The 27,857-nt window shown below is 57.3% G+C and overlaps 1 protein-coding gene across 1 annotated transcript in view; it reads left to right on the top strand.

Moving 5' to 3' along the window:
* KIF21B (kinesin family member 21B) overlaps positions 1–21,445 on the top strand; it is a 54,186-nt gene extending 32,741 nt beyond the window's left edge. Inside the window, exons 17-34 of the mRNA XM_004700077.2 lie at positions 259–491; positions 669–816; positions 911–1,105; positions 1,187–1,288; positions 1,847–2,012; positions 2,148–2,199; positions 2,353–2,410; positions 3,296–3,501; positions 3,581–3,655; positions 5,322–5,435; positions 7,093–7,131; positions 9,006–9,142; positions 9,779–9,959; positions 14,467–14,631; positions 14,892–15,009; positions 16,075–16,245; positions 16,675–16,874; positions 17,885–21,445. Of these exons, the coding sequence (XP_004700134.1) occupies positions 259–491; positions 669–816; positions 911–1,105; positions 1,187–1,288; positions 1,847–2,012; positions 2,148–2,199; positions 2,353–2,410; positions 3,296–3,501; positions 3,581–3,655; positions 5,322–5,435; positions 7,093–7,131; positions 9,006–9,142; positions 9,779–9,959; positions 14,467–14,631; positions 14,892–15,009; positions 16,075–16,245; positions 16,675–16,874; positions 17,885–17,939 (2,415 nt within the window). The 3' untranslated portion in view covers positions 17,940–21,445. The remainder of the gene's footprint in view (positions 1–258; positions 492–668; positions 817–910; positions 1,106–1,186; positions 1,289–1,846; positions 2,013–2,147; positions 2,200–2,352; positions 2,411–3,295; positions 3,502–3,580; positions 3,656–5,321; positions 5,436–7,092; positions 7,132–9,005; positions 9,143–9,778; positions 9,960–14,466; positions 14,632–14,891; positions 15,010–16,074; positions 16,246–16,674; positions 16,875–17,884) is intronic.
* Positions 21,446–27,857: the final 6,412 nt, after the last annotated feature.

Raw genomic sequence — 27,857 nt, 5'->3', positions numbered from 1 at the left:
TCATCCACAACTAATCTTATCCTTTATGCAGGCCCGGCCCGGCCCAGTCCAGTCCAGTCCAGAACAGCCTCTGTGCATGCGCACACATACCTTGTTGAGTGCATATGCCCACTGCGTGTGCGCGCACGTGAGCGCACGCGCGCGCACACACACGATAATCTCTGCACACACGCTCTCGTATACACATACTTGGCTGGACCTTGTCCTTGGCCCCTCAGGCCACCATCCTCACCTGGTCCCTTTTCCCTGGACCCCCAGGTGTCTGCGCTGAGGCGCCTGGCTAAGCCCATGTCTGAGCGCGTGGCCGGCCGGGCAGCGCTGAAGCCGCCCATGCTGGACTCCGGGGCAGAGGTGTCCGCCAGCACCACCTCCTCAGAGGCGGAGTCAGGGGCCCGCTCCGTCTCCAGCATCGTGCGCCAGTGGAACCGCAAGATCAACCACTTCCTGGGGGACCCCCCCACGCCCACTGTGAATGGCACCCGGCCTGCCAGGTATGGGGGGGGGGGGCATTGCCTGCGACAGAATCAGGTGTGGGGCAGGGCGAGGGTGAAGGAAGCCCTGTGAGGGTCCCCACGTCTGTCAGTTCTGAGTTGGGGGGGGGGGCACCAGGGAGGCTGCAGAGGCTGGGAGGTGGTCCCATACTATCCCCTGTGCCTCCGTCTCCCCAGAAAGAAGTTCCAGAAGAAGGGGGCCGGCCAGAGCTTCAGCAAGGCGGCGCGGCTGAAGTGGCAGTCCCTGGAGCGGCGCATCATCGACATCGTCATGCAGAGGATGACCATCGTCAACCTGGAGGCCGACATGGAGCGGCTCATCAAGGTGGGCCCTCCCCGCCGGCCGAGCCCCCAACCCTGGCCTCGAGCCTGCTGTCTGTCCATCCCTCTGAGGCCTCTTCCCCCCGCGCCCCGCCCAGAAAAGGGAGGAGCTGTCGCTGCTGCTAGAGGCGCTGCGCAGGAAGCGGGAGCGCCTGCAGGCAGAGAGCCCGGAGGAGGAAAAGGGGCTGCCCGAGCTGGCCGAGGAGATGGAGGTGCTGGCGGCCAACATCGACTACATCAACGACAGCATCACCGACTGCCAGGCCACCATCGTGCAGCTGGAGGAGACCAAGGTGCCTGCGGGCGGGCGGGTGGGTGGGGCACCGGGGGTGCAGGAGCAGCCGCGTGACCACGGGCTCTGTGCCCCCCCTCAGGAGGAGCTGGACTCCACAGACACATCGGTGGTCATCAGCTCCTGCTCCCTGGCTGAAGCCCGTCTCCTGTTGGACAACTTCCTCAAGGCATCCATCGACAAGGTGAGCGGCCACTTCAGCCTGGCACGGGGATACTCACTGGCCTGCATCACAACCCACCTGGGCATTGCCTTTGTCTGCCAGCCTCTGATCAGTGCCTGCTGGGCCAGGGTGCCGGCTGCCGAGCTGGTGGGTGTGGCCTGACTTTGAGGAGAGCCCGTGTCAGGGAGTGATGTGGCCCCAGGCTCATGGCAGGGCCTCCATCCAGGGGACCTGTCTGTGGCCTGGGGCATCTCCAGCAGGGCTGGGTGGGCCTGAGAACAATGGGTATTACCCGCTGACAGAGCTGCCTGGAGGAAGTGCTCTCCCCCCCTCCCCCACCAGCCTCCGCCTGGGAGAGTTATGGAATGGGGGTGGGGAGACAGTGTCTCCTGGCCCTGTCCCAGGTGACTTCTACCATGTAGTGGCAGAAGCTACGTGGGCTGGGGGAGGGAGTATCAGATAAGTGACAGGTATGAGGCTGGCACCTGGTCCCCCACAGGTGTCTTGTGGGAAGGCAGTGACAGGGCACCCACCATCCTGGGCCCGGAAGGTGAGCACAGGTCTTGCTCTCTGCCTCAGGGGTTGCAAGTGGCCCAGAAGGAGGCCCAGATCCGGCTGCTGGAGGGACGGCTGAGGCAGACAGACGTGACGGGCTCCTCCCAGAACCACCTGCTCCTGGACGCCCTACGGGAGAAGGCCGAGGCTCACCCCGAGCTGCAGGCCCTCATCCACAATGTGCAGCAGGGTATGCACGCGGGGCGAGTGCTGTCCCCACCCCCCTGCACCCTCCCTGTCTTGGGGAGTCCCCGGTGGGTGGGATGCCTGTGAGACTGACTGTCCCTTGTCCCCCTCGCGGCGCTCACCCTCCTCCCCACCACAGAGAACGGCTACGCCAGCACCGATGAGGAGATCTCGGAGTTCTCTGAGGGGAGGTGAGCTTCTGAGTTGGGAATAGGTGTTCCCTGAGGCAGGGGGGAGGGCTGCCTGGGGTCCCAGGGATGAACCTGGTGTGGGAGGCTCCTGGGGACCACCAGTCAAAGCCCAGATGCCAGGGCCCTCTGAACTCCCTCTGCTTCGTCCCCTAGCTTCTCCCAGTCGTTCACCATGAAAGGCTCCACCAGCCATGATGATTTCAAGTTCAAGGTGAGCTCCCAGCTCCAGCCTCCCCCAGTGGGGTCCCACCTCACTATGACTCTGCCCTGCTCCCCATCCTGACCCAATAGTTCCCCCAGCTGGGATGGGGGAGCCTGGAAGAGGCTGCCCTAGGAAGGGATTGGGGCGTGCACAGGGGGGCGAGTCCGGCACTGTCAATTCTGCCTGAGGCGGATGGAATGGCGGGAGGCTGCTGTCAGGTGCTGCCATAGGCAGAGGCTCTGCTTGCAGCTCCCCGCACCTCCCCTTGCCTCTGCATCCCAGACTCCTCTAGACCACAGTGAGGTGAGTGTCATGGTAGGACTGGCTAGTAGACTGAGCCACAGAATCGGACTTTTTACAGAGAGAGGGAACAAACCCCACAGGCTGGGGAGGCTGCATTATGTGTAATTTCCAGATAAAATGATTAATCGGGGATCAGCAGGAGCCCTGGTGGCCTACTGTGTTACCAGTTGGGCTGCTAACCAAATCATCAGCAGTTCGAAACCACCAGCTGCTCCAAGGGCGAAAGATGAGGCTTTCAATTTCTGTAATGAGGGACAGTCTCAGAAACCCACGGGGACAGTTTTACCATGTCCTGTAGGGTCGCTGAAAGTCAGAATCGACTCAGTGGCAGTGGGTTTGGTTTGAGGGAGAACAACGGTTGGTCTGTGTTGGCAGGAGTCATGAAACAAGCTCATTTACTCTGGATTCTTCCGGAAGGCCTTGAGGGTCTAGCTGGAGAGCCTGCCCAGGAGCTGCCTCTGTATGATGACTGTCTTGTCCTTCTACTGGTTTCCTTGCCTTAGGCCAGGGTGCCCCCTCGGGCTCATCCTGCATGTGCCCCCCCTTCCCGACCTTGGGCAAGGCAGCTCACCCCAGCACTTCCTTCCCCAGGGAGAGCCCAAGCTGTCCGCCCAGATGAAGGCTGTCTCGGCCGAGTGCCTGGGCCCCCCGCTGGACATCTCCACCAGGAACATTACCAAGTCCCTGGCCTCCCTTGTTGAGATCAAAGAGGACGCGGTGGGCTTCTCCATCCGAGACCCCTATTACCGGGACAAGGTCTCCCGCACCATCAGCCTGCCCACCAGAGGCAGCACTTTGTGAGGAGGGGGAGCCTGGGACAGGGGTCCGGGTGGGCAGGGAGTGGGGTCTGGGCCTCATGGCACCCTTCCCTTCCAGCCCTCGGCAGTCTCGTGGAGTGGAGACATCCCCTCTGACCCGCAGGAAGTCCTACGACCGAGGACAACCCATTAGGTGAGAGCGGGATCAAGCTAGCAGGCCAGGGTCTCTGCTGGTCCAGTCCTGGGCTGCCCGCCTCTGTCCATCGCCACGTCCACTCTCTAGTCCAGGCCCATTTGTCCAAGGCATTCCACTTCTCCCCGTGGTCCCCTCCCCGGCCTGTGGGGAGCAGGCTCAGGAACTGTTCGTTGTATGTGTGCTCAATGTGGGTGACTTTGCAGTGACTTGAAGTGGTCATTGTTCAGATGTGCTCCAGCCCCGTCTCATGGCCAGCAGTCGTTGTCATGTGAGAGGGGTGTAGAAGTTCAAAGAGAAAGCAGAGAGGTTCGTGCAGAACGGTGGGGAGCCTGGTCAGCCAGCGCGAGCCCGGCCCCACAGAGATTCTGTGCTTGGGATGTGTCTTGGAGCCATCTGCTGCAGGTCCTTAGCTTTCAGACTAGCGTGGTGTTCTTCCCCAAGTACACAGGATGTCGTGGAGGCAGGGGATGGGCTGGCCCGCACTCCTTGCCCCCTCCCTCACTAAAGACCGAGGAGATGCCCATGGCAGAGGTGGCCTTTGAGGAAGAGCTGGTGACACGTGGAGCCTTACAGACCCTCCATCGAGAGAATGTGCCTACACTGTAGGTCGAAGGATTTAGGCCAGATTGACCTTGGTGGTGTAGTGGTTATACATTGCGCTGCTAGCCACATTGTCAGCAGTTCAAACCCACCAGCTGCTCTAAGAGAGAAAGATGAGGCTTTCTATTCCTGTAAAGCAGCTTTCTATTCCTGTAAAGCATCCAGTTCTCAACCTCTGGGTTGCAACCCCTTTAGGGGTCAAATGACCCATTCACAGGGATCACCCGATTCATAACAGTAGCAAAATTACAGTTATAAAGTAGCAACGAAAATAAATTTATGGTTGGGGGGTCACCACCACATGAGGAACTGTATTAATGGGTTGTGCCATTAGGAAGGTTGAGAACCACTGCTGTAAAGAGTTACAGTCTCAGAAATCCTCAGGGGCAGTTCTACCCTGTCCTGTAGGGTTGGTTGGTAAGAGTTGGCATTGACTCGTTGGCAGGGAGCGTTTTGGGGACCCATTTCTCAGTGTGTCTTTCTGTGGCGGCTTGCATGTTGCTGTGCTGCGGGAAGCTCTTCTGCTGGTATCTCAAACACCAGCAGGGTTGCCCACTGTGGACAGGCTTCCGAGGAGCTTCCAGACTAAGGAGAAAGGTGTGGTGACGGAGGTCTGTAAACGAGCCAATGAGATCACAGCAGAGCATTGGCTGGCGTAGTGAAGGGGCATGAACTGCTGGCTTGGAAGGCGTCATGTACATCAGGCACAGGACTGGTCTCGGACCGGACCCGCTCGAGCCGGGACGATGGTGCCGGGGCAGGCATGTTTCACTCTGTTGTGAGATTTGCTGCCGTTGGTGCCGACCCAACAACTTGGAAACTGAGGAGGGCTTTCCAAAGAGGGATCTTGGGGACTTGGGAAAGGGAGGTTCTTGCAGGTCTTAGACTCCTTGGAGGGATTAAGAACTGAGCCTGTCAGGTTAATTGGGGGTTGGGCTCCAAGAGTATTGCCCGCTGGGCCTTACAACCGGGACAGACAAGGTGCTAGAAGCACAACCCTATGGGCCTGTGGGCAGGGGGGTGTGGTCACTAACAGGCACTGCCCTCTGTCCCAACTCCCCAGGTCTACAGACGTGGGATTCACGCCCCCCTCATCCCCTCCCACTCGGCCCCGTAATGACCGAAACGTCTTCTCTCGTCTCACCAGTAATCAGAGCCAGGGGTCGGCGCTGGACAAGTAAGAGACAGGGGGGAGGGCGCTAATGAGGGTGAAGTGCCTGTGGCCGGGGCCTGGCCAGAGGGAGGCAGCGCTGGGGCGGGCATGCACCAGCCATGCTGGTGGGGCCCTGTGAGCAGAGAGGCACAGAGCCCTCCTGGCTGGCACCTCTGCCGCTTCTGTCCTGACTGGACTCTTCCCATTCCCTAAACATGTTGGGAGTTTGAGAGGACAAGTAGGGAGCTACAGGGTGTGGGGACAGGACAGCCTGGTGTTGATGGCCACGCAGGTCAGGCCCAAGAGGATTTCCCCCAGGACTGCCCTTTCAGTCACCCTCTGCTGATTCATTGGGGTCTCGGAAGCCCCTTCCTTCAGCTCCATCCACTGCCCTCCTGCTGTAAATGCTCAGACAAGCCCACGCTGGCCTTGGTGAGCTTCCCTGCAGGGAGATGCTCCCTCACTGAGCAGGTTCAGCTCAGCCAAATCTGCAACTCGGGTTGTAAAACCCCAATTACAAATGGCACTGCTTTGTGCCAGGGCGCCTGCACACTGCCCACCCCGCCGCCCTGAGCTGTAACCGCCCAGGAGACAGTGGTGTCCCGCCTAATGTACATAGCAGGCAAGAAGGCTTACAGTGGGCAGTGTGTTGCCTGTGGACCTTCCTACCAAGTGACCAAGCAGGTACCGGAGCCGGGGTTGGCACCGCCCACCGGCATTGTCTTCCTGCAGTGGGAAAGTGGGTGACCCCGCTCTCCATACCTTCCTCTCTATTGCCCCAAGTGGCTGGATACTCACAGCCTCTCAGGCCCCTCTGCACTGAATAATACATTACCCCCACCCCCACTGGGAGGCCCCAGAATGTTTCCTAAAATCTCACCGGCCCCTGCCCCGGGTGTGCTGCTGCCGTGTCCTTTGAGAGAGCACAGGCTCGAAAGGGTTTCGGAATTACCCCTGGGGCCGGACACCAGCCTCTCTGGATGGGACAGTGCTCAGTGAAGGCTGGCCAGGCACCCTGCGCCCCAGGCCTGCTTCAGCTCAGGATCCCATGGGAGGGTGGGCTGAGCCTGGCCCACCGCCACCCAAGGTGCCTGCCATCTTTGTGGCTGGATTGGAACTCTGACTGTCCCTGCCTAGTGGTCTTGCAGTAGTCCTGCTGGGGCTAGGCCAGATGGGGCAGTGGCCCCCCCCATGGGTATGGGGCCAGCGTCCAGACATACTCGAGGGGGCTGTGGGCCCAGTGCATCAGGCCCCCGCTGGACAAAGCCAGCTCTCCGGGAGGGGCTGGAGCAGGCATGCTTCCTTGGCCCTGGGCAGCTAGGAGCCTCTTAGTGCTGGAGCAGGGGCCCAGCTTATGCGGGAGGGCAACCAGGGAGCTTGGAACCAGCACACAGCCGGGGAGCAGTCTCTTCCAGAGTGTGAGGCCAGCTCTGTGACCCCCCCACAGCCCCTCCTGACTCACCCCTGGGGGCCCGCTCCAAACCGGAGGAGTCTCCCAGCTCTTAAGCCAGCCAGCCCCCACCTCCCTCCTGCTCTCCCAGCACCCTATCCGTCCACCTCACTCCGCTGCCCTGGAAGAGAACATAACCTTTCCTCTGACCTGATGCTGCCGCCGCCTCTGCCGCCCCGTGTGCCTCCCACCCCCTCTCCCCTAATCCAGCTAATTTTCTGCCCTTCCCAGGTCTGATGACAGCGACTCCTCTTTGTCGGAGGTCCTGAGGTACACACGGAATGTCTCCTGTTTGCTCCCCAGCACTCTCGCCTCTCTCTCTTCCTCTGTGCCTCTCTCTGGCTCTCTCTGCACCCGCCTGCCCCTGCCTGCACTCCTCGCCCCAGCATGCTGCCCACCCGCCCCGTGACTCCCTCTCAAGGCTGCTGCATGGCCTCTCACAGCCAGGCCCTCGCTGGAGCTGGGGGCTGGGGGCGGGTGCGAAGTTGCTTGTCACAGGCCGGGCCTCCATCTGCCGCCACCACCGCCGCCGCCGCCACCACCGCCGCCGCCGCCTGGGTTGGGAAGGGCGCCGCATGAGAAGCAGGGTGGACTGGAGAACGGCCTGGCGGGGAAGTGTGGGTGCGGGGGTGGGGGCGGCGGGGGCGGGCCCTGCACTGTCCACCCCGCGAGGGGCCACGGCGGTTGTGATTAGGTTCTGCATGTCCTGCTCGAGTGGCACCACTAGGGGGCCTCCTAGGCTGGGATTCAGCCAGGGGTGCTGGGGAAGGAAGTGCCCCTGCTCACACCTTTGGGCACGCAGGTGTGTAGGCCCTTCTGTCTCCGCACCCAGCTTGTGGGATGGCCAGCCTGGAGGCCTCCCCAACCTACCCAGCCCCTCCCGCCTCCCATAAAGGGGTGGGGTACGTCCCAGGTCCTGGCCAGAGACTGACCAGCAAAAGGCCACTGTGGGGCACACGGTGTGCTCTCTGCCCACCTGCCCAAGGCCCTGGTGTCGGCGTTTGTGATGATGGTCTCCTGCGCGGCTCGTGGGCTGCTGGTCAGCGGCTGCTCTCGTGGGAGGCAGAGCCCATCTGTTCAGTTCTTTTACGTATTCCCCAGGGCGGGCAGGCTTCTTCCCGGACACACTCCCTGCCACAGAGTCGGTTCAGACTCATAGCAGCCCTGTCTGATAGGGTAGCGCTGCCCCTGTGGGTTTCTGAGACTGTCGCTCTTCACGGGAGCAGAAAGCCTCGTCTTTCTCCCATGGAGCGGCTGGTGGTTTCGAACTGCTGACTTTGTGGTTAGTCTCCTAACTCGTAATCCCCTGTGCCCCAGGGCTCCTTCCCGTCACACGGCTGGATCCAAACCGGCTTCACAAGTGAGGACCTAGGGTGGTTTGGGGGTGATTCAAAGCCAGAGGCTCCTGCCTGCCTGGCCGTTGCTGTCCTCTTGGGGGGGTCTGGCTGGAAGTGGGGGCTGAGTGAGAGCATGGTGGGCTGGACGGTAGGCGCATCACACCCCCATGGGCACAGTGTGACCGCCAGGGGCAGCCTGCTCTGTGGACATGCCCTGGACCATAACGGAGTCAGTTAGGGTCTCAGCCCACAAGGCCCTCACTGAAAACCAGACTTCATCTGGGCCCTCCAGCAGGCTCGGCCGTCCCCAGGGAGGCCCAACCCACCGTAACACAAAGCTGTGGAGACTTACCCCATTGTAAATGGCCCTTCTGGGTCCACCGTTGCTGATCCAAAGGCGACCCCCGGGGGGTAGGGATGTGAGGCTGTGTCTGGGAGCTCAAGCGGCAGCCCCTAGCAGGTGTGTGCACTAGAATGAGCCCCCTCAGGCTGGGCTCCTGTCTGTTTCACTGAGGCAGCATGCAGGAGCCAGCTGGATGGGGGTCTGGGAGTCTCTCTGTCCTAGGACCTGGGTCAGGCAGGCCAGAGATAAGAACCCGCTGTAGGCAGGCTATGCTGTGCCTGGCTCAGGGCTGGGTGCCCTGGAAGCATTCAGGACAATGATGGACCCTCCCACCCCGTGCAGCCTGGCCCCAGCTCTCAATCCTTGGTGGAGCTCATCCCCAGTCTCCCCTCTGCCCCACCCTCCACCCAAGTGCTCCTCGCTCGGCCCGGCTGACGGCACCCTCTCGCCTTTCTCCCATGAAGGGGCACCATCACCCCCGTTGGAGGAGCCAAGGGCGCTCGGACAGCCCCTCTGCAGTGTGTCTCCGTGGCCGAGGGCCACACCAAGCCCATCCTCTGCCTGGACGCCACTGACGAGCTGCTATTCACTGGCTCCAAAGGTGGGTGGGTGGAGACCAGCCTTGGGGGGGGGTGGGGGTCCGGGCTCCCCACCCTATGGTGCCTTGTCCCAAAAATGGGCTGTGTAGAGATGAGGACACAAACCCCAGGAGTGGAAAATAGGCAGGAGGAGGGGGCAGGGGGTATCCTGCTTGTTCTCCACCTGGTGGCTTTGTCCTCTTGACTGAGCTGTGCTCCTCCATGTCCCCACCCCACCCCATTACTGACCCTGGAAGCTCCATCCAACGCTTTCTCCCGGAAACAACACATGCCGGGGAAAACTGTCCTCAGCAGCAAGATAGAACCACGAGGGTCTCTACCTATGGTGGGCGGGAGCATAGCTGTTCATCTGGGTGTGACTGATGGACTCCCAAGTTCTTCCTTAGATGCCCTTGCTACTTGGGTGTTCGTCTCATCAGCCCTGAGCCTTTGCAGGGGCAGGCGCCAAAGACTTAGGGATTCTAGTCTCAGCACAGGACACCCGGGCAATACTCAGGGAACATCGGCGTGTGTAGTTTGCTTGAGAAAGGGGCCAACCTGCTGGGGTCACACTTTTTCCTCCTGCCAAGAGCCCCTCAGCAGCACCCCTGGCCTGCCCTCCTGGTGGCTGACGGCCCTCCCCTCCCTGCGCCTTGCAGATCGCAGCTGTAAGATGTGGAACTTGGTAACGGGCCAGGAGATCGTGGCTCTCAAGGGCCACCCCAACAATGTGGTGTCCATCAAGTACTGCAGCCACTCGGGCCTTGTGTTCTCCGTGTCCACCTCTTACATCAAGGTGTGGGACATCCGGGACTCGGCCAAGTGCATCCGCACCCTCACGTAAGTGCGCCGCCTGCCTGGTACGCGCCTGCCTGGCAGGCAGCAGTGGCCCCAGCAGCGGGGGTGTATGCCAAGCTTCCACAGAGCATAGCACAGCCCGGCTGGCACAGAGACCCTCACAGGTACTGGGTTTGCTGGTCGCAGTGGGACCAGGTGAGATGGGGACAGTGTCTGAGGCGGCAGCTTGGACTGCTCCTTTGGCCTACCTGGACCCCACCTGCATCTGGGTCCCCCAACCCTCCCCCCTGAGGTGTGCTGGGTGTTGCCAGATGAGTCCGAGAGAGACTGGGGCAATAGGATGAGCCCCCAGGGACCTGGCCCCCAAAGCTGTGTTGGCCTCCTGTCAACCTCAGTGAGGCCTTCAGACAGGGTGCGAATGCCTGGCCGTGCAGTCTAAGGCAGACACGCGGGAAACAGAACAAGACAGGTCCCTGCAAGCTGGAGCTGCTCTTTAGCAAACGTGTGTGCTTACACTGGAAGCTGCAAACTGCTGTGTGATTTGACTTGTCAAGAAGAGGCGGACAGAATGCGTATCATCACCTCCTTCTTTGTACAGATGAGGAAAACTGAGACTCAGAGAGATCCAGTGATCTCTATAAACAAGATCTAGACTTAAAGCCAGCCGTGGTCTTCCTGCCTTTCCACACCACGGCAGAGCTGGCTGAGAGGGCAGACGGAGAGACTTGTGGCTTCTGCTATGGATGGACTAGAGCGCTCTCCTTGTTGACCAGAAACCTGTAGAAGCTGTTGCTTCTCTCTGCCAGTCAGAGAATGCTTCTGGAAGAAGTGGCTGATGAGGGCTGGTAAACTATTTATCAAAACTGCCAGCTCAACCGTGTCTCAGTGTCTGATTCAGGGACATGAATTACATTGGCTGTGCTATACAGCCCTCCCCACTGACTGTCTCCAAATATTTTCATGACTCTTAACAGCTCAGTACCCCTTAAGCAATACTTCTCCATTCCCCCTGCCCCCAGCTCCTGGTAGCCATGGATACACACACTTTGGTCTCTATGCATTTGCCTGTTCTAGACATTCCATAGCGAGATCAAACAGTATGGGTCCCTGTGCATCTGACTTACCTCACCCAGCATAATGTTTTCCAGCCTCATCCATGTTGTGGCATGTGTGTTCATTTCTTTTTATGATTACGTAATATCCCATTGTATATATTTTTGAGGAAGCTTTGGAGGCTTAGTGGTTATGCGTTGGGCTGTGATCTACAAGGTCAGCGGTTTGAAACCACCAGGTGCTCTCCTGGAGAATAATGGGCCTTTCCACTTCCATAAAGAGTTACAGTCTCTGAAACCCACAGGGGCAGTTCTACCCTGTCCCATAGGGCGGCTCTCAGTCAGCATTGATGGCAGTGAGTTTGTTTTTGGGTTTTTTTAGAAAATTCGTGGGGGAATTCCATTATCCTTTCATTCTGTTTTCCCAGTAACTTTTGAAGCTCCCCCCACAAGAGGGTACACCCCTTCTAAAAAATGGAAAAAAGGGTCCTTTGGGTGAAGCTTTCTTAGTACGCATTTTTCCCACTAAGCAAGCATCATGCAACTCAGTCTTAGTTAGTGCACCCAGTGGCGTCACCTGGAAAGGCTCTCTGTGGTCACAGTGAATTTTTTCATAAAAGCAGGTTCGCTCAACCCTCTTTTTTTGTGATGGAGAATTTAACAGAACAGCGTGCAGCTGAGAAATTTTGTTTGCTGCTTGGGAAAAATGCCACAGAAACTGTTCTGATATTGAACACAACTTACAAGGACAGCACTGTGGGAAAAACTCAAGTGATTTTCTCCTTTCAAAAAAGGTGAAATGTCAATTGATGACAAACCTGGTTCTGGACGTCTGCCAACTTCCCAAAGGGAAGAAAATGTTGACAAATGCATGCATTTGTGCTTGAAGACCAACGAGGATGAACCCTTGAAATGGTGGGGAAGTTTTCTGGATGGGGAAGTTATCTTTGTTCAGCGAATTTTAATGGAAGATTTGGGAATGAGAAGGGTCTCTGAGAAATTTGTGCCTCAGGTTCTGACTGACCAGGAAAAATGCATCGAGTGGAAACATGCCGTGCTTTGAAAGAACAGCTCTGAAGTGATCCAGGCTTTTTTCAATCAAGCCAGTGGAAGACGCCATCATGTCACCCCAGAAAAGCTCGTCAAGTGGAATCAAGGACCAAGATGATGCTCATTTGTGTTTTGATTTGAGGGAGATAGTGCATTTGGAGTTTGTTCCACCAGGTCAGACTGTTAATCAAGCTTTCTATTTAGAGGTTCTGAAAAGATTGCATAGCAGTGTGCAACAAGAAAGGCCTGATTTGTTGCAGATGGGGGACTGGTTTTGCCACCATGACAGTGCACCTGCTCAACAGCCATCTCAGCACGCCAGTTTTCTGACTAAAAACAGCATGCCTCTCTTGCTCCATGCACCTTACTCACCTGAAATTCCGCCATGCAACTTCTTTTTATTTCCATGAATGAAGAGGGATACGAAAGGACAGCGATTTGACGCAGTAGAAGAGGTGAAGAAAAAACGAGGGAGGTGCTTCAGCCATACAAACAGATGAATTTGAAAACTGTTTCCAAAAATGGAATAGCGGATTTGACAAATGTATTAAGTGTAGTGTAGAGTATTTTGAAGGTGATAAAGTTGTATTGTAAAAAAAAAAAAAGTAAATGCATGGCTTTGGAGGCAAATATTCCATTTTTCGGGGGGGGGTGCCCCCTCGTATGTACCTACCCCTGCCCTGAGTCCAGTACAACTCAGCGATGCTGCGGTTGGAGTTTCACCATGGGGTTTCCAAATCCATTCATCTTTGCAGATGCAGACTGCCTCATCTTTGCTCCCGAAGAGTAGCTGGTGGGGTTGAACTGCTGATCTTTCAGTGAGCAGCCCAACACTTACCCCCTGTACCCCAGGGCTCCCTCATATATGTGCCACCTTTTGCTCATTCCTTCATCTGTTGATAGACACTTGTGCTGTTTCCACTGGCTGGCTGTCATGACCACTCTGCACTAAGCAGCGGTGTGCTGGCCTGTGGGAGTCCCTGTTTTCGGGGCTTTGGGGGTCTGTACCTAGGAGTGGAATTGCTGGGTCATCCTTTGTTTCGCTGTTTGAGGCACTGCTGAACTGTTTTCCAAAGCAGCTTCATGCCATTTTACATTCACACCAGCAATGCAGGAGGGTTCTCGTTTCTCCAGAAATCCTAGTAGGGCCGCAGTGGTGTGTTATATTGGTTTTGATGAGCATCTACCCTAAGATGAAATGACACTGCTGCTATAAGGTTGCTATGAGTTGGCATTGACTCAATGGCAGCGAGTGTGGAGTAGGCCTGAACGTGTCCATCTGCTTACTGACCATTTGTTTATCTTCTCTGGTGAAATAGCCCTGAAGTCTTTTGCTCATGTTTGCTAATTTGGCCTTTTGTTATTGAGTTGTAGAAATTCTTTATATATACCGGCTACAGACAGATAGGTGGGCCCCAAATGTTTTCTTCTACTCGGTAGCTCAAGGAGCCCTCGAGGTGTAGTGGTTACGTGTTGGGCTGTGATATGCTGGTTGGCAATTCGAGGGAGGAAGATGGGGCTTTCTACTCCCGTACACAGTGACAGTCTTGGGAACTCATGGAGGCAGTGGTGCCCTGCCCTCCAGGGTGGCCATGAGCCAGTATTGACGTGATAGCAGAGAGTTCGTGTGTTTGAGTTTTATTCTGTCGGCTGGTCGCGCCACCTTCCCGGCGCAGCCCTTCGGCGCCCGTCTTTAATTCTGAAGTCCGGTGCATTGCTTTTGTCTTCTGTTGCTCATGCTTTTGGTGTCAGGTCACCACGTGAGTTGCCTCCAGTTGAGTCCTGAAGCATTGCCCCTCTGTCTTGATCCAGAAATGTAATGGTTTCCGCTCTTACACAGAGGGATGGGGCTGGTTTTTATGTATGACGTGAAATCTAAGTTTCAGTCCCCTTGTTTTTCAAACAAGACCCCAACCCGCTGCGGGGAGCTGAGTCTGACCCATTGTGACCCTTTGGGACAGAAGAGAGCTGCTCCATTGGGGTTCTGAGGTCAGTCTTTATGGGGATCAACATCCTCATTTTCCTCCCGCAGAGCAGCTGGTGGGCTCAAACTGCCGACCTTGTGGTTGGCAGCCTGACTCGTAACCCACTACGCCACCAGGGTTCCTATATAGAAATCCGGTTGCTCCCCAAACCGTTTCTTGAAGGCACTATTTCTCTCTCATCAAGTCTACTTGGCACCCCTGTTGAAACTCAGTGGACTGTGCCAGGTGGGGGGTGTTTGTTACTTGGCACCCCTGTTGAAACTCAGTGGACTGTGCCAGGTGGGGGGTGTTTGTTACTTGGCACCCCTGTTGAAACTCAGTGGACTGTGCCAGGTAGGGGGTGTTTGTTACTTGGCACCCCTATTGAAACTCAGTGGACTGTGCCAGGTGGGGGGTGTTTGTTTCCTGTCCCGTGTGAATGGCCCATCTTACCCTCTGGCATCGCCTCTCCCTCCCGGGCAGGTCCTCAGGCCAGGTAATCTCAGGTGATGCGTGTGCTGCCACGTCCACCCGCGCCATCACCAGTGCTCAGGGGGAGCACCAGATCAACCAGATTGCCCTCAGCCCCTCGGGCACCATGCTCTACGCTGCCTCGGGCAATGCCGTCCGCATCTGGGAGCTCAGCAGGTCAGTGAGCGGGGAGGGCAGTGGTGTGGGTCTCAGCTTGTAGTGCCCACCTGAGCTGGCTAGCACATCACCTGCTCCTGCATCCTCCTCTCCTCCATGCTGCTGGGCATGTGCTTCTGGGGTACCAGGAGGTTCATGCTGCATTCTTGATCTTGCCTTGACGGGAGGAGAGTGCCCTGTTTGTTCTGGGGAATCCCCTCCACACCAACCCAGGGTCCCTGTGACCCACAGGCTTGTGACTGGGCCTCTTCCCACGGCAGGTTCCAGCCCATCGGCAAGCTGACAGGCCACATCGGCCCGGTCATGTGCCTCACGGTCAGCCAGACGTCCAGCCACCATGACCTCGTGGTGACCGGCTCCAAGGACCACTATGTAAAGGTACCTGTGGCCACATTCCACTCCGGGCTTCCTTCCCACACTGTTTCCCATTTCCCTCTGTTGTCCTGGATGTACTCATGAACATCAGTGCGATTTCTGAGAATTGATACCAGACAAATTCCTCCAGAGACCAGAAAGATATAGATCGTAGGGTTACTTGTTTATGAGGAAGACTTAGGGACACCCTCAAATGTCTAAAGATAGAATAACAGTCAAGTAAATTCTGGGCAGCCCACTGGCTGGAATGCGGTTCAGCTATTGCAGTGCTGAGCATGGAGGCCCAACATATAGCAGGAGCTTAGCAGTCATCTGCTTTGCTCCGACTATGCCTTCCTGAGCCGTGTGAGCCTGGCCGGAAGCCAGTAACTCTGCTCTGTGGAGCCCCTTCAGGGCAGAACTTTGTGCCAGAAGGTGTCCAATGGCCATTTTTTCAGGAGTAGGTCCCCAGCACTTTCTTCTGAGGCACTCCTGGATGGACTCGAACCTCCAACCTTTCAGTTTCTCAGCTGTTGAGTCCATTAACCATGGGCACCACCCAGAGACTCCAGATGCTAGAAAAAAGCCATCAAAAAAGACAAATAGGTGTTGTTTTATTGCAGATACATATTTTGCTTTTACTTAAAGTGCAACCCATGCATTACTTAATTTCTTAAAAACTAAAAAGTTGGTGATCCAAAGCCCCCTTTATTCTTGACCGCTTGGTGTCCAGGTGCAGGGTCTCCCAGCTACCCACTGACCCACTGCCTACAGAGATTTAGGTTAGTCTCCCCACCCTATTCCCAGTGAAATGGTCAGGACCATGACCTCCAGAATTATCTGTCCCTGAGATGTAGTGTGGAAGCCTTCTGGTGGCCTTAAAAGCTCAGCTGTTACAGGAGGGTCAAGGGTTTGAGTCACCAGCTTCTTGAGAGACCATTCTACTCTGACCTGTAGCATGGCTGTGAGGGGGAAGTGTCACACACAACAGAGGAGGCAGCAGTCCTTGAGGGCAGCCCTGGCCTGCTGGAGACCAGCCAATCTGGACCTGCCGAGGCTTTCATCCTGGCTCTCCCTTCCCCTCTGCAGATGTTCGAGCTGGGCGAGTGTGTGACCGGCACCGTGGGCCCCACCCACAACTTCGAACCCCCACACTACGATGGCATCGAGTGTCTCGCCATCCAGGGGGACATCCTGTTTAGTGGCTCCCGAGACAACGGCATCAAGAAGTGGGACCTGGAGCATCAGGAACTCATCCAGGTGGGCTGAGAGCTGGCTTCCTCTGCATCCACTGTTGCCCAACAAGGCATGGGGCCCTGAGGCTTCTACCACCTCCCCTGCCTTCCCTCAGCCTCTCTGACTCCATCAGCAGCTTTCTTCACTCAGCCAGGGATTGAAGGGGTGCTCAGTAGCCCTATGTCCCCACAGTTTGGTCCTCTCAGGATGCAGTACTGTCCACCACAGCAGGACCTCAGCCCAGCTGAGCCCAGGAGGCAGAGCCCTGACACGCCAGCAGAAGGTGGTGTGTGTGTGTGTGCGCGCCAGCTGCCAGCCTGGTGCTGGGGACTGTGATGCAGGAGGGACTTGCCAAAGACTGTGCCACTAACACAACAGGCTGTGTGCTCAGGGCCCAGGGCCACCCTTCTCCCCAATCCTCCCTCCTCATTGCTGGCCCCTCTCCTCCCACAGCAAATCCCCAATGCACACAAAGACTGGGTGTGCGCCCTGGCATACGTCCCCGGCCGCCCCATGCTGCTGAGCGCCTGCCGTGCGGGTGTCATCAAAGTCTGGAACGTGGACAACTTCACGCCCCTTGGTGAGATCAAGGGCCACGACAGCCCCATCAACGCCATCTGCACCAACTCCAAGCACATCTTCACGGCCTCCAGGTGGGTGCTGGGCCAGAGCCCCTCCTTGCTCCCAGGGGTGGGGGTCGCCACTCAGGTGCCCTGAATTTGTCCCTGCAAGCCTCTGGGTGCACAGAGCAAATCCTACGGTGCTCTCCTTTCTCTCCCTAGCCCATGGCCACCCTCCCTGAAGGCCCACCTGTGCCAGGCAGGGGAGCAGGGAGGTGCTGGGCCCGAGCCAGGACATGGCCACCCTCCTCCCACCCAACACACAGCATCCCCACCCATCCTGCCTCCATGCCATGTCCCTTGCCAGATACCTCTCAGATGTGGGGCAGCCCTGCCAGCTCCCCAACTCTGTTCCCATGCAGGGATGTCCCGCTCGCCCTCTTTCCTGGGGGGGTTCCTCAGATGCGCCTCTTCTTATTCCTTCTTGTTCCGACTGTGTCCCTTCTCTCCCTGCACCCCTCCCGCCGCCGCTGCCCGTCCCTCTTCTCTGTCTCGCCCCGTCTCTCCCACCACAGCGACTGCCGGGTCAAGTTGTGGAATTACGTCCCTGGACTCACCCCCTGCCTTCCACGCCGAGTCCTGGCCATAAAGGGCCGCGCCACTACCTTGCCCTGACCCCTGTCCTTGCCCTCCCTGTCTCCTCTCTCTCTGTCTCCCCCTCTTTCCTTCTCCATCTTTTTCTCCACTTCGATCTGAGCTGCTTCCTCACGGTAGGAGATTATTTTACTCCTCCTCCCCACGCTTCCTTCACAGCCTGCCTGACCTGCTCCCGCCCACACCAACCCCCTTCCAGCGGGGCAGACCCCGGGAGAGAGCAGCCAGGGAGCAGAAAGCAGAGGGGTGGGGGGCTTTCACACCTGCACCAATCAAAGCAGAAACCCAGGGCCATGGCCCTCCCCCAGAAGTACCTGCCCCGCCCCCCCCAGCCTGCCCTCCCCAGCCGCAGGAGGGGAGCTTGGGGATCTGGCCCATCTTTTACCTTGGGGCCAGCCAGCTGGGTCTGCCTCCAGAGTTGACCAGCCCCCTCTCTGTCCTCCTCCCAGTGACCTGACGGTGAAGTTCTGGACCGCCAGGCGCTTACCCGCTGGCCCACCCTAGGAGTGAGGGATGGCCCAGCCCCTCGGCCCGGCAGCATGGACAGCACGGAAGGGAAGCTGTGGCCTGGGCCAGACGGGGCCGGCTGCCCTCAGACAGAGGGTGTAGCCGTCCCCTCCTCCTCCCCCACTCCCTCCCCATCCCACCACAGACCCTCCCCTGCTTCTTGGGGAGAGAGAGAGAAGTGGGGAAGGAAATTAAGCTGTGAAGCCAAAGGGCATTGCCCTCTCTTGTCTCTCTCAGGAGGCTCAGCCTCCCTCCCCCCACACTGGTGGGCCTTACTTTCTCCCAGGGCCTGGCTCTGAGGGGAGGGGCCCAGCCCTTGGGTGAGCTGGCCTCCACCCTGCCCTGCAACCCCCCAGGCCAGACTTGTGAACCACTGCACCTGCCTCTGAGCCCACAAAGACAGTCCTCAGGTAACCACGGAAACCAGGGGCAGGCAGCGCCCCTGCAGCTGACCCTCACCCCTAAGACCACCAATAGCCAGTTCCCTTGGTCCCAGCCATCCCTTGAGTCCCCAACTCAGTTTTTTGAAGGGACCAAGGTGGGGGTGGGGCACTAGGAAGGTTCCCTTGGGAGAGCCGGTCAGAAATGCGCCAGTTATTTAATTTATTGTTTTTAATTTTTGTTTTTCTTGCTGTTGCCTCCTGGAAACTGACTTGAAGTTTCTTTCCACATGTTCTTCCTCTCTGCATTTGGGGGGCCAGGGGTTCCCCCCAAACCCATCCATGCCGCCTCCATCTGCTCTGCAGAGGAGGGAAGCCCCCCCCCTTTGGCTCCCCGCAGCTCTGATTAGTCCCCACATTGCTGCCTCCCGGGGTGGGGGCAGGGGCAGGGGTGGAGGGGTGACCCTCCAGTGCACCCCTGGCCTCCAGGCTGCCCGAGGCTTTGTGCCTTTCCCGCCCTAGGCCTGGCGCCCAGACTGGGCAGCCTTACGCCACTGCACAGCGCCACACGTGGGCCACCACCCCTCCGTCCAGAGCCCCACCAGTGTCGTGTGGAAGCAGCATGTTAGGCTGTGCCTCTAGGAAGCGACTTGGGGTGGGGAGGACACCCTGCCCCCTTGCCTCTCCCGACATCATCCCGCCTGCGCACCCTGCCTGCGGAAGGGTGGCGTTAGCCAGATGTAGCACAGTCTTCCCACCAGCTGCTTCCACGGGTCATCCCGAGCCACATTGTCAAGCCTTAAAACCAGCGTGGGGCAAGGAGCCCCAGAGAGGAACTTCCTCCTTTTCCGCAGCTGGGACTCAGACCTGAGGGAGTCCTTGCTGTTCCATCAGTGTTTGCGCAGCCCCCCACCCCCCCACTTCCGTGGGATTGTGAGTTTACAGTATTGAGGCCCCCCGCCTGTCCATTCTGGACTTTTCCGTTGCTTAACTGGTCTTGAACCCCAAGTCCGTTCTCCGGAGGACACGGTGATGCTTGGGTGCCTGGGTTTCCCTGTTCTCGGCCCCTTGCCCTCTTCAGCGCCGGGCAGGGTGGCCCCAGCATGGAGGGTGAGTCCTGGTGGGGCAGGGCCCAGGAAGCCACCCTGGCTGGGAGAGGAAAGACCCCTGCCCCGACTCCTCTGTGCCCTCCTGGCTGCCCTGCTGGAGGAGGTGCTGAAGGACAGGGTTTACAGGACAGACGCCTCCTGGAATACTGGTCTCCTGGAGCCCGGGACAGCTTATCTGGGGTAGCAGAACTCCCTCGTCCAGACACGCCCCTTTCCAACCACCCCCAAAGTGAGCACAAGTCCCTTCCCCGTCCCCATCGCTCCCATCTGAACGGAAGGTTTTGACCTTGCACCCCCGTAGGAGAGACCGGCAGCATGGCTGTTGACTTAGAAACCCAGCAGACTGTCCTGCCTCCCCCTGGCCGGGCACGCACGGGGCCACCAGGCCGGGCCCCGCGGCCCCGCGAGAGGTGCTCACCGCCATTGCCTGCGCGCGCCAGCTACCTCACGGCGAGGACCACTGTCTCGGAAACTCGAAGTCCTCCGCGGCCCGCGCCCGCCACCCCTTCTTTCAGGGACGCCGGGGGTACGTAGTCAGGGGCAGGCCCCTGCTCTCCGCGTTGCACACACATGCTAAGTGTGAGAAGCACAAAGTGGTTGTGATCTGAGCACAATGGCTGGGCTTGCACGGCCGACTCTAAGCCGCCATCCCCGTTCTGGCACCTCTCCGACGACCGCTTACCTCGGAGCCCACGGAAGACTCCAGGCCGCGTCACGGCCGTGCGCTACTGCCTGGGAATCGAGTCCTCCCTATGCCCTGCGCCCCAAATCTCTGAACACCCCAAGCCCAGCTCTCAGAACAGTTTCCTTATGGAGCCTGAAGAGTGTAGCCCCAGGGCCCCTGTATATGAGCCGACCGGCCAGTCCTCTGCATGGAAGGCAGCCCTCCCAGCCAGGACCCCAGGCTGAGCACCAACCCGTCGCTGTCGGCTTTTCTCCTGATTCCTGCTCGCGCAGTCGCACACCCGGAGCTGCCAAGGAAAGAGGCGAGGCTCAGAGGGCAGGGTGCACGCCCAAGCCTTTGAGGTGGTCAGGGTGCCACCTTCTGCTCCTGGGAAGAAACAGCTGTGGAGGGGGCGGTCCAGCCTCCCCCTCAGCTTCCACCTAGCATACCCTCCACCCAGCCTGGGGCGGGGCTGCGTGGGCAGAGGGCGGGTGAAGTATTCCCACGGTAGCTAAGACTTCCTCACGTCACCCGGTGCACGGGTGCCACCAATGCACAGACAGCTGCTGTGAGGTCGGGCACTTTGTGTCTCTAAGCTTGGCTCTCCTCCATCCACAGGGACTTTCGTTATGGGCCGGGGGCAGGCACAGCCCCCTTGGTGGTTCAAACTGAGCCTGTGCCTGGTATGTTTACCCTCCAGTTGTGTGGGCTTGGTCGGCTGGCAGCAGGGATGAGCTCCTCCCCATGGCGTGGCCCAAACCCTGGCTGTCCCTGTGCCATCCAAACAGGAAACGGCTCTTTTCTCTCCTCTTGGCCTAGCCTCTGGGTCAGGCTCAGGAGCCCGGGCTTGGCCAGTGCCCCCCACAGGCTTCCTGGGCCGGCCCCCCTCTCCTGGCTCCCAGAGCACTCTCTGCCCTCTTTTGTGCAGCAATAGAATTTGCAGGGAACATTCTGTTTTTTGACTTTTTTCCCTATGTCATCTCCCCATCCTCACCGCACCCCAACCCAGTCCTCTGAGCCCACATCCTGACGGCCTGGCCAGAGTGGGAAGGTGGGAATTGCTTCATGAAGACCTGAGTTCAGAGAGGACCCCTGAAGTGCATTGGGCCCTGCCCTGCCCACCAGCTCTTTTCTAGCTCTCCCCCCTGGCCAGGCTGCAGGGTTTTCTTGGGCTGATGCTCCCCTGGGCAACATGGCTAGCACAAGGTGTACATATACGTTTTGTACCTCGGCCGGCAACTGTACATAGTGTATGAACGTTATTTAAGCCTCTTGCTGTATATTTCTGTTCCTAGGTTGGATGTGTGCGTCCTAAGACGCTGTTCTAAATAAATAAAACACTTGAATGACCATTGTCTGGAAGTGTGGCGCCTGAGGGATGGAGGGAGGTGGGTGGTGGGGAGGACGGGCCTGATGAAAAAACTTGCTGGCCAGTCAGGGTGCAGTGTAGCAACGATGAAACATACAACTTTCCTCTAGTTCCTAAATGCTCCCCCCCCCCCCTCACTATCATGATCCGAATTCTACCTTGCAAGTCTGGCTAGACCAGAGGATGTACACTGGTACAGATAGGAACTGGAAACACGGAATCCAGGGCGGATGATCCCTTCAGGACCAGTGGTGTGAGTGGCCATACCGGGAGGGTGGGGGCTAGAAAAGGCGAATGAGTTACAAGGATCTACATATAACCCCCTCCCTGGGGGACGGACAACAGAAAAATGAGTGAAGGGAGACGTTGGACAGTGCAAGATATGACAAAATAATAATTTATAAATTATCAAGGGTTCATGGAGTGGGGAGGGAGGGGAAAAATGAGGAGCTGATGCCAGGGGCTTGGGTGGAGAGCGGATGTTTTGAGAATGATGAAGACAATGAATGTACAAATGTGCTTGACACAATTGATGTACGTATGGGTTGTGATAAGAGTTGTATGAGTCCCTAATAAAATGATAAAAGAAAGAAAAAACTTGCTGGCCGGCCAGTGAGTTTGGGGCAGGGCAGGCTCAGAAGCAGGGCTTGGAGAGTGTTGACTCCCCGCCAGACTCTGGGCACCGCCTCCAAAGGCACTAACCATGGCCAGGGAAGAGGGCCCTGGCATTTACGGAGCACCTGCTATGGTCCAGGCCCCGGATTCTGGCTTTCTCCCCACCGATGCCCCCTGACTCCCTGCGTGGCAGGTGCTGGCCTCGTTTTGGAGACTGACAGCAGAGGCAGGGCTCGTCCACGTACACAGCCAGGAAGAGCAGACCTGCCCCAGCAGGAAGTGGGGGTCAGGGGAGGCCAGGGCTTTCCCCACCCGTCATGAAGAGGAGGCACAAATTAGGAAACCCAGCCGCTGTGGTCTCCACTCCTTTCTAGATCAGAGCTTTCCCATTTGAACAATCACCATAAACCATGCCCCACCCAGTCTGGTGAGTGGGGCCCACCTCCTCTGGGTGGAGGTCCACAGGGTGCTGGGGTGGGGAAAGGGGGGCCGCAGGGTTGGACCCAACCATGAGAGCTTTTGTATGGCTTTACTTTATTCTTGTTTCGTATTATGAGGGAAAACAAACCCCAACCCCAGTTGCCATTGGTTCTGGCTTGAGGTGCCCCCTGTGGGTCAGAGTAGAACTGCTCCACGGGAGTTTCAATAGCTGGGTTTTTTGGAGGGAGATCATGGGGTCTGTGGGTGGTCTCAGCCTTTTGGGTTTGGGCCACCTACAGACTCCCAGCCCCTCTCTGCTTTGTCTTCCTGGCTGGAGGAGTGGGGGTGAAACCAAGACATGGGGGAGCTGGTTTGTCTGTTGGGAGCTGCCCTGGAGCCAGGACCCTACAGCTGTTCCTCTCCTGGCCCCTCAGAGGCCATGTAGCCAAAGGTTTTCCAAACATTACCTGAGGGTCTTTGCTCTCTCTCTCTCTCTCTCTCTCTCTCTGCCATCGAGTCTATATTCTGACTCATAGGGACCCTGCAGGACAAGGTAGAACTCCCCAGGTGAGTTTCTATTCTTTACAGGAATAGAAGACTCAATATTTGTCATCCCAGGGCATGAGAGGTGGGGCAGGATGACCGAGCTGAGAAATGTGGTTTGCATATTGCTTTAATGTAAGTATTAGGGTTCTATTTGGTTTGGACTTTCCAGACTATCGAAATAATATGTTTATTATAGAAAATTCAAAAAGCAAAAGAATGAAAAAAAACCTCAAGTAGGGTGTAAGCTAGGAACCCCGGTAGCAGAGTGGGTTACACTTGGGGTTGCTAACTGCAGGGTCAGCAGTTCAAAATCACCAGCTGCTCCACAGGAGGAAGATGAGGCTTTCTACTCCCATAAAGAATCACAGTCTCAGAAACCCACTGGGGCAGTCCTACCCTGTGGTACAGGGTTGATGGCAAAGAGTCGGTATAGATCTGTAGCAGTGAGTTTGGTTTGGTTTGGAGGATATATAAGCTATAGGACAGCTGTCCCCAGGCACGAGGAAATGGCACGTCTCAGAATTTGGTGAGAGTGTTAATATTTCCCTTCTGGAGTGGTGCAAACACTTAACTCTTTCAGAGACTGGAGGTTCGAGTTTATCAGAAGCACCTCAGAAGAAAGGCCTGGCATCTACTTCTGAAAAGCTATCCACAGAAAACCCCACGTGGGGGCACCACGGGCCAGCATCATCCCATGGAAACTGGTCATTCATTGTGAGGGCTCTGTGGCAGCTGAAGAGGGACTTGCCCCTGCCCTTCTCTGTGCAGATGACGGGGGCCACGAGACGCTCCATCCAAGTCAGTCTGCCGGCCGTGGAGGGGCCTTCCTGTTAGGACATTTTGTTATTGTCAAAGGCAGTAAGTAAAACACCTGGCAGGGGCTGACAGTGGGAGCAGCAAGGGATGGTGCACAGGCCCCGAGACAAGCCCCAGAGGCTCTCCCGGGCAGGTAGACCGGGGTCCACTGGAGCGGACCACTGCCACTGGAGCAAGGCTAAGCTGCTGGTGTCCAGGCCGTGTGCTGTCCCTTGGGGCTTGGGCTGGGCCCAGGGGCATGTTCACAGAGACGCCCTGTGGCTTTCTGTGTAATCCCCAAACTCTCTGATCTCCGGGGATATTTTGTGAGCTCCCTCCCTGCCCTTTCATTAATCACACAACCAATTACCCTAGCCACAGTGCACTCTGTTGTTTCCCACCAAGGACCCTGCCCCACTTCACTGTCCTCTCAAGTAGAAGTTCAAGCTGATGTTCAAAAGAGCCTGCATGCGCTGACCTCAGCCCCTTGGGCAGGGTGGGAGCAGGGCATGGAGGGCGGTGCTGGCAGGGGCTATCCTGGAGGCAGCTGGCTGCAGGGACCAGTGGCTCTGGCTCCTCTGTCAATCAGGAACAGACAGGACTGGGGCAATAGAGTTCATACTTGTCCCTTTATTATAAAGGCTCTGTTGGGAGACCTTTTCTGCTCAAGGCTAGGGGCACAGGCTACTTGTCACAGTCTTGTCTGGCTGGGCCAGAGGCCCAAGGAGGCATGCTCAGAAGCAGCGCCTCCAGAGCCTCTGCCAGCAGGAGCAGGAGGTGGAGGTGCGTTCCAGGTGCATCTTCTTCCTGGCATCCAGGATGTAGCAGGTCTGGGTGGCCAGGCAGCTGACCAAAGTGTCGGGGTCTGTCTGCATGCACCTGAGGGCTGGAACGCAGACACTGTGAGCGAGGCAGGAGGGTCTGGGATCTTCAAGGAGGTTCATCAGGGTGACGCTTGGGAAAGGTGTGGGGCGTGGGATGGCGGGGCCAGGCAGCTTTTAAACGAGCAAGGGGTTCTTCTTTGAGAAGAAGCAAGACTATACCCCTGCCGTGGGGTTCTGCAAGGCCCAAGGCCCAGCTCAGCCTCACGACTGATTCTTCCCATCCATCCTCTTTCCCCTTCCCCTGGCTCTGCCCTGCCCCTTCCTGTGGGAGAGCCACCAGCGAAGTCCTTGGACTTCCAAAGAGGGATGCAGTCTGAGTGCCTGCAGACCTCCAAGCAACCAGTGTCTGGGATATGGTGCCTGGGGGGAGTGAGATGGAGGGAGAGACGCGCATGGGGCAGTGGGAAGGTGTGTCTACATGGGGGCTGGAGAACAGGGGAGCAGCAACATGGAAGTTCTGGGGTTCCACCAGAGAGATGCCTGGGATCCCCGTGCCCTCCACATAAGGAAAAGTTGGGTGTCCCTTCTGTGACGAATTCAGGACTTGACCAAGGGTTACCATGGGTGAAGGAGGATGAGTCGTTGCTTAGGTCGGGGGGCGGGGGGCATTGAGTTGATGCCAATGGTGGTGGAATGATTGGAAAAGGATCTCAATGGCGGTGGAACAACAGGAAGAGCATCATCAATGGCACTGAGTGATACAGGGAGAAGCTGTGGAATTGGAGGATGTTTTGTGGTGTGTATGTTTGCCACAATTAAAAAGCAATCATCACACGAATTACAAGGAGGAGGAAAATGTTCTGGAATTCATTCTGGTGATCGTGGCTACCACTCTTCTTGATAGGACTGAATTATTGAACTGTATGGTATGTGGACGACATGCCCATAAAACTGTTGGAAAGAAAATCATTCCGGAGCCTGTCCTGGTGGGTGACAGGACTTGAGCCCCTGGGATGGGTGGGAGTGGGGGGTGAAGGACCATGGGGGCGGGAGGGCTCTGACCAACTCCCCCAACCCTGAATGCCTGAGAGATAGCCTGCCTCTCCCCTCCTTCCGGAGGATAAGTTCCGGAGGCTGCATCTGCCCTCCCCTCTGAGCCGTGCCCGCACCCAGTGCTCATCAGGTTGATGCTCACCTGTGTGTGCCTCCTCAAGTTCAGTGGTGTCTTCTGTGTTTATGGCCGGGATAAGCTGGCCTACAAGGGCACACAAGGGAGCCTCAGTGGCCCAGGAAGGCCCTTGGTGGACCATTCTGGTGCAGAACCCTTGCCCCACCCAAGATACACTTACTGCCACCCCTGCCCTTTGTCTTTGCTCCCCCGCTGCTGGGAGTGGCCAGCAGAACTTTCTTGTGATGCCTATGGGGCTCCCCCAGAGAATGTGGGAGAGGATTTACCATCCTCACGAAGCCAGACTTTCTGGAGCCTTGGAGGCCTCGCAAATCCCAACAATCATTGCCCCGAGATAACCTCTAAACCTTAATCCCAAAATATCCCCTGAAATCTTCCTTACACCAAACTCTAGTTGGAGCTAACAGAGCTCTGGGTGCCACTGAATTGTACGCGCAGAAACTGGAGTCAGTGTGTTTGGTTGTGCATGTTCTCAAGGAAACAGCAAGTTCTCATAAGTAAACGAGTTATTCCCCCTGCTTTTCAGAAGGTTCGCAAGTACCCTGGGCTGGAGAGGGCATGAGAGCCCTTGGCTCTGAGGGTGCTTTCCCTGAACTGGCATGAAGAAGTCCCCACAGTCTCTGCCCTTCCTTAACCCCCACCCTTTGGGAGCCCTGACCCTGGCTCACCGGTGGCCTGGCCCATCCTGCTGCAGGAAGTTCACCCAGCCCAAGTAGAAGCTTCCTGCATGGATGTAGGCTCCTTCAACCACCCAACAAATTATTGAAGATTATGTTAACGCACTTGGCTGCTAACTGAAAGACTCTGTGTGCCAGGCACCTCAGAAGAAAGGCCTGGAGATCTACTTCTAACGTATCAGCCATTGGAGAACCTGTGGAGCACAGTTCTACTCAACACACATGGGGTGGCCCTAAGTCGAGACGTCCCCATGGCGACAGGGTCAAAAATAGGACATGGACAAGGAGCTTTAAGAAGAGGGGAGGCCATACCTGCAAACCATACTGCTACCTGGCGAATGAAGGGTTGGGGGCTCTTGAAGAGGGCTGTGCACTGTCTCAGGAACCAGGGGTGTCTGCTCCTCTTCTGCTCCATCTGAGACAACAGAGACTAGACTACATAAAGGACCAAATGCCAGTTCTTCTGTCCCCTCAGGCAAGCTTGAGACAACTGGAGTCAGTCCCTTAAACTCTAGTCTCCAACTTTTCCCACCCTCCTTCCTGAAATCTCATTTCCTCCAGGAACCTTTGCTGAATGAATCAAGCCATACTGGGGAATTTCTCTGGCCTCTTCCGTAAAGTGTTGCAGTCTCAGAAATCCCCAGGGCGGTCCTGCCCTATCCTACAGAGTCACCGGGCACTGCAGTCGCCTCGCTGGCAGTGTGTGTGAGAACAGTGAGGGTGGCACACCTTCGTGTGCGTTCGCATCTCAGTGGAATGTCTTCAATCACGTGCACCAGCTGCTACTGCTGCTGCTGCTGCTGCAGGAACAGAAGCCACCCTGCCGGGCCCTGTCCTCCCCCTCATGGGAGCAGAACGGTGCCTGAGCTGCTGACTTACCATGACTCTCAGGATGGTCCACACGTCTTTCTTGGCAAATACTTCCTTGAGCTTGGACCAGCCCAGTATGGTGGCGATGTGGCAGAGGGTGGTCTGGCAGACCTGGGCAGACAGGGGTCAGGGTAAGGAGTTACGGGTGCAGGGCTGTGGAGAGACACAGAGGGCCTCGGGCAGGGAGACCAACAGCCTTGGGGTGGGCCTCTGAGGAACCAAAGGCTCCTGGCTAAGGAAGAAGGCCGGATGGCTAGAAAGCAGGCCGGCTGTTATCCCACCTCAGAGACGTTCAAAACCAGTGTCCTTGCTGAATCCCTACCAGGCCTCTCACACTGATTTTGGATCACTGTTGCTCCCCTGTCCCTGGGTTGGTCAGCACCATCTCCTTACCCCTGCCTCCCCCTCTCCCGGGTCCCCCCAGAACCGTTGGTCCCATTGTTTTCTCCTCCAGACT

The sequence above is a fragment of the Echinops telfairi genome, unplaced genomic scaffold (assembly GCF_000313985.2).
Source record: "Echinops telfairi isolate 266 unplaced genomic scaffold, ASM31398v2 ScPeMD7_7424;HRSCAF=8462, whole genome shotgun sequence".
Taxonomy (NCBI): Eukaryota; Metazoa; Chordata; class Mammalia; order Afrosoricida; family Tenrecidae; genus Echinops; species Echinops telfairi.
Note: the sequence above shows the minus strand (reverse complement) of the source record. Positions and strands in the feature narration are given on the sequence as shown.